Source organism: Penaeus monodon, chromosome 38 (genome assembly GCF_015228065.2).
Source record: "Penaeus monodon isolate SGIC_2016 chromosome 38, NSTDA_Pmon_1, whole genome shotgun sequence".
In the NCBI taxonomy this organism is placed as follows: domain Eukaryota; kingdom Metazoa; phylum Arthropoda; class Malacostraca; order Decapoda; family Penaeidae; genus Penaeus; species Penaeus monodon.
The window spans coordinates 22,495,327-22,500,326 of record NC_051423.1 but is presented as its reverse complement, the minus strand read 5'-3'; the positions used below and the strand labels follow the sequence as shown (position 1 = coordinate 22,500,326).

The following is a 5,000-nucleotide window of genomic DNA, read 5'->3' as shown; positions in this document are numbered from 1 at the left end:
AAAGAGAAAAACTTCACTCACTGATACTTGAAAAAATCTGTGTAGGCAGAGAATAACATCAGAAATTAAGAAAATAGGGTGCAACTAATGCTGTTTGAAGAGCAAGTCTGCAAGTCTAGTCTAGGGGTCTGGAAGGTTAAGTTTTTTTGGTTCATAATGTGATCTTTGTGGATTCCCAGGAGTGACTGGAGTAGTATTATATTATAGTAAGTACATGGTTAGGTGGCTATGTGAAACTAGAGTGCAGGGGCAGTGACGTTTAGTATGAGGACAGTGAAGGCAATGTAGGTGGCTCCGAAATATTTACAACTGAAAGGAGGGCATAGCAGGTATTAACAGTTTTGGTAATGATGGCTCCTTTCTGATGTCTACTACATAGTTTTGTTAGATTTCCTGAATATTCATTTATCTTAGTGATAGTGTGATAGTAATTATGAGAAGAGATGCTAATGTCAAGCATTTAGTGAACATAAAAGACAAGTAAGGAAATGCAGCCCCTTCACTATTACAGGATTAAGACATCAGAAATGAATACCAGCTGATAAAAAAAAAAAAAAAAAAAAAAAAAAAAAAAAGACACAGTAAAGGAAATTTTCAAGAACTGTCATCATTCTTGAAAAAGATTTAGTTGTGTCTTTTTTAACAAATTTTCTCACCCTTGCATCCCAGACCTGAATATGGACCTAATAGTCTTGGCCAACATAAATTTTGCACCATGATTCTCAGGTTTGCGAATGGATTCATTAAGAATATATTTCGGTGTATGCATCCCATACTTTCCAGGCTGGTTGCTACCTCCCATACCTCATAAAATGTTTGCCTCCACATGTTTTAGGAAGTTATATAAAGGCTGAAAACTTGTATGCCAGGAAGGAACTGATTTTACACTACATCATACACATTTGGGTGTATTATATGTTTTCTTTGCTACATACTGCCAGGATTTTTGGACACATCTGATGGCAGTACCATACTTTATTCCAACAACAGAAATTGAAAGGAAACAATAGTAATACAAGTCTTGTCTTTGTCATTACTCAACAAGAGAAATTATCACTATGGTATTCACTGACATCATATAAATTAATGACACATGGAGATCACTGTTCATTCAAGCCCAGTCATAACTGTCAAGTTGTATGGTATCTCCAGGAAAACTCATGTGCTCATTCTGAAATACCAGCAAACAGCCTTTTAATGGAATGACATCATGGTAGCTTGGTCCTTGCATACACACATATATGCACACATGTACAAACACATTCACAAAGTCACTCCCACTCTCTCTCTCTCTCTCTCTCTCTCTCTCTCTCTCTCTCTCTCTCTCTCTCTCTCTCTCTCTCACTCTCTCTCACTCCACTCTACTCTCACTCACTCACACTCACACTCACACTCACACTCACACTCACACTCACACTTACACACACACACACACACACTCACTCACTCACTCACTCACTCACTCACTCACTCACACACACACACACACACACACACACACACACACACACACACACACACACACACACACACACACATTCGTACCTATGCAGGAAATTGCTCTGTATTAATCAGAATTGTAGTAAATGAACTTGATTGTGCTTAATCGTAAAATGGAAGTGCAATTGTGTAATTAATAAGGATACCAGTGCGATAGGAAGTGCTTTGCCACAGAGGTGTGTCTGATCTAGACTAATATACTTTAGAAAATTCATTAAGACCTCATGTTCAGTCAATTTTGCTATTTACTTTTTTTAGTTGACAATTAGGATCTTTTTAGTTACACCACTATTCAGCATTGTTAACTAGTTCTTCTTTGTTGTTAGTCACCTTTTCTTAGAAAGTTGATTCCAAAATTTTATGAGTTTTTAATTGTCTCACTTCTGTTGAATAGAGGTATATTATACCCAGACCTTATTGCATTGCCTAAAATGAATAAAAACATATTTCAGAAATGAACTGTCACTCTCAAGAATGCTTCCTCTAAGGTGGAGTCATATCCATGGAGGCAGTGGACTGGTGCGCTCGCTAAGGCCTTCTGGATCCGTCGCAAGCAGAATACCCCTATATCTATGTGAAGAAAACCGAAATGACACTCGGCAAGAGAGATTCCTCCATGTACATAGTTGTGGAAGGATTATATTTGATAATAGGAAAACTTTCCTAAAAGAGAACTTATGGCCATGTTCGAGAATGAGCAGAACTATCGCAACCACACCAGCAAAGCAGTTGTTTTGGGAAAGGGACCCAAAAGGTGGATATGGCAGCAAGGTAAGTAACAGAAGACCAAAGACCACTGTTTACATAGTAGAAGACATGGATTTCAGAATCATGAATTGTGTATGTGTTCAAACTATGCATCTGTATATTCCAGGAAAAACGTAATCACAAGGAACTCATCCGCGAAGGCTTAAAAGAATTACGAGTTGAATTGTCCAAGTGGAAAGGGGAAGTGATAGAGAAGTTTGAGGACGACCCAATAATTGTGAGGCCAGGTGAGATATTGCTTACACTTTTAGGAGTTTCGGTATGAATTTCGATGCTGGTTTTATGAGAAAGAGGAAGCAATTTTAGAATTAGCAGAAGGCAACAGGATCAGAATTGAGACTGATAAGATGATTCTCTCTCTCCTCTCTCTCTCTCTCTCTCTCTCTCTCTCTCTCTCTCTCTCTCTCTCTCTCTCTCTCTCTCTCTCTCTCTCTCTCTCTCTCTCTCTTTTCTTCTGATGTCACTCTGTTAGGTAGGTGAATAAGTAGGTAATAATAATTAAATGAACAATGACACTTTTAAAGAACATAGTTTGCAATTTCAGTGTCAGTGTGTAATTCTCTCCAATACTTTCAACTCTGCCTCCTCCTTCTCCTCCCCCCTCCCTCCTCCCCTCCCCTCCTCTCCTCTCCTCTCCTCTCCTCTCCTCTCCTCTCCCCTCCCCTCCCCCTTTTCCACTCCCTTTCCCTTTTTCTTTCCCCTTCCTTCTCCTTTTTTTGGAATTGAAACTCAGAATGTCTTATAGGTGACATGGATAAAGTCTGGATTCTCAAGGACGAAGAACACTTGAAGAACTGGATAGCAACGAGTGACAAAGACCACGGAGAAGGATACAGTTCCTGCTCTCTCACACTCTCTCCCACAGGGCATGGTTTATTCTCAGGGCAAATTAGTACTCAGGTAAAAAATACACTGCACTGTAGTATTGTGGTTTTGGCTTTGTTTGGTATTAATCATTAATCTATTAACTTCTTATATTGTTTAACGTGTATGTGGGGAAAAGAAAAAGGATGTTTTCTATTTTTTCTTTCTTCTTCTAATGTTCTTCTTTATTGTCATTGCAATCTTTATTTACAGGTTCCTAAAGATGGGAGGGTGAAAAAAGCTGGATACTGTAACATGAAATCTATAAGACCAAGGGTAATGCCAAATTTTCTCCTTTCTTCACATAATTACATGCCATGCAAATACAAATTAAATTGTAAATATTGAATTTCAAGAGACCATCAAAAATTTATATATGATATTACCTCAGCAATTTGTGTTCCCACAACCTAACTCATCTGTCTTGAATTTACAGATGTCCTTTAAGCGTGAAATTTATTTGGACTGGTCTCTGTACAACCACCTAGAGTTACGCGTCAGAGGCGATGGTAGAACATATCTCCTGAATATTTCTACAGCGGGTTATTTTGACCTCCATTGGAATGATATGTATTCTTATCCCTTATATACAAGAGGAGGCCCTCACTGGCAGGTCACAAAGGTAAGAACAGATTTATTTTTTGCCTTGCAGTTTTTATTGGACATAGAGTCAGAAATTTGACTGCTAATGCCTTCCTTGTCTGTGGCATGTGGTTTGGACAGGTATATATAAGCTCCTGTGTGGTCTTCCAGTGCCTGATTCACCAGGGATGTGTGTTACAAGATTTGTATTTCCTTTTTTATAGTAATTTCCTGTTGCTAATTTTAGTTGAATTGTATTTCTCAGAGGTCAGTGGTAATTATTTGTATGAATAATTAAAATAATTTTAGACAACATAATCGGTATAGTGCCCTGTAAGGTTCCCCCAATAAAAAGGTTATAGTTTATAGAATGGTTGTAGTTTGTAATTGTTTTTAATTCAAAAGTGTTCGTTTTTGAAATGTATTTGACTACCTTAATATATTTTCACGTCATATTACACACTATTCTTATTATTATTCTCTAAAACTTTTCTTTTCCTTGTAGATCCCATTTTCGAAATTCTTCTTGAGCAGCAAAGGCCGTCTCCAAGATAAGCAGTGCCCGATCCCCCTGCAGCGAGTTGTGTCTTTAGGTATCTCAGCTGGCGATCGCGTCAATGCTCCCTTTAGACTTGAAATTGATTACATTGGTGTATATAGTGACCCGGATCACACAGAAGAATTTGCTTATGAAATGTACAAAGTACCAAAATATATTGTAGGGAATTAGGACATTTTCTCTGTGAATGAAATGTTAACTTATAGTTTGTATTGTAATTTCATATTATGTAAAAATCATGTTTGTACAGAGGTGCTGAAAACAGTGTGGACTAAGATTAATAAACTATAGCTCTTTTTTTATTTATTTATTATTATTTTCATTTGATTCATTAATTATTGATGGAAAAAATGCCAGGGAGTCAATGTTGCATTTCAGAGGTGGGATGTTCCCAAAAGATTTTTTTAAAGGTTGCCTGCATGTTGAATTTCAAATTTAATATCATTTTCATCTGTCATTCATCTTCATTTCATTGTTGATTCAGTTTCAGTGCATCATTCATTTGGTTTGATTTCATCAGTTCAGTCTCATTTTCATTATTCATCTATTTGATTTGATTATTTATTCAGCTTCATTTCATCATCCAGTACTTTTTGGAACATTCAATAATTTTTATTTCATAATATATTCGGTTTCATTTCACACTTCAATCATTTACCTAACACCCTTGTGTGCTGTATAGTGCAGTGGTAGCATTCATGTATTGCAATCTTGCTGACCCGCATTT

At 37.0% G+C, this 5,000-nt stretch overlaps 1 protein-coding gene across 2 annotated transcripts in view; it reads left to right on the top strand.

Moving 5' to 3' along the window:
- The window catches only part of LOC119596448 (complex I intermediate-associated protein 30, mitochondrial-like), a 5,487-nt gene extending 912 nt beyond the window's left edge, over positions 1 to 4,575 (top strand). Inside the window, exons 2-7 of one of the 2 annotated variants that reach the window (XM_037945699.1) lie at positions 1,953 to 2,271; positions 2,375 to 2,495; positions 3,014 to 3,168; positions 3,346 to 3,408; positions 3,569 to 3,754; positions 4,220 to 4,575. In XM_037945699.1, the coding sequence (XP_037801627.1) occupies positions 1,975 to 2,271; positions 2,375 to 2,495; positions 3,014 to 3,168; positions 3,346 to 3,408; positions 3,569 to 3,754; positions 4,220 to 4,444 (1,047 nt within the window). In that variant the 5' untranslated portion in view covers positions 1,953 to 1,974 and the 3' untranslated portion in view covers positions 4,445 to 4,575. Of the gene's footprint in view, positions 1 to 1,952; positions 2,272 to 2,374; positions 2,496 to 3,001; positions 3,169 to 3,345; positions 3,409 to 3,568; positions 3,755 to 4,219 lie in introns of both variants that reach the window. The other variant, XM_037945698.1, reaches the window with a different exon arrangement.
- Positions 4,576 to 5,000: the final 425 nt, after the last annotated feature.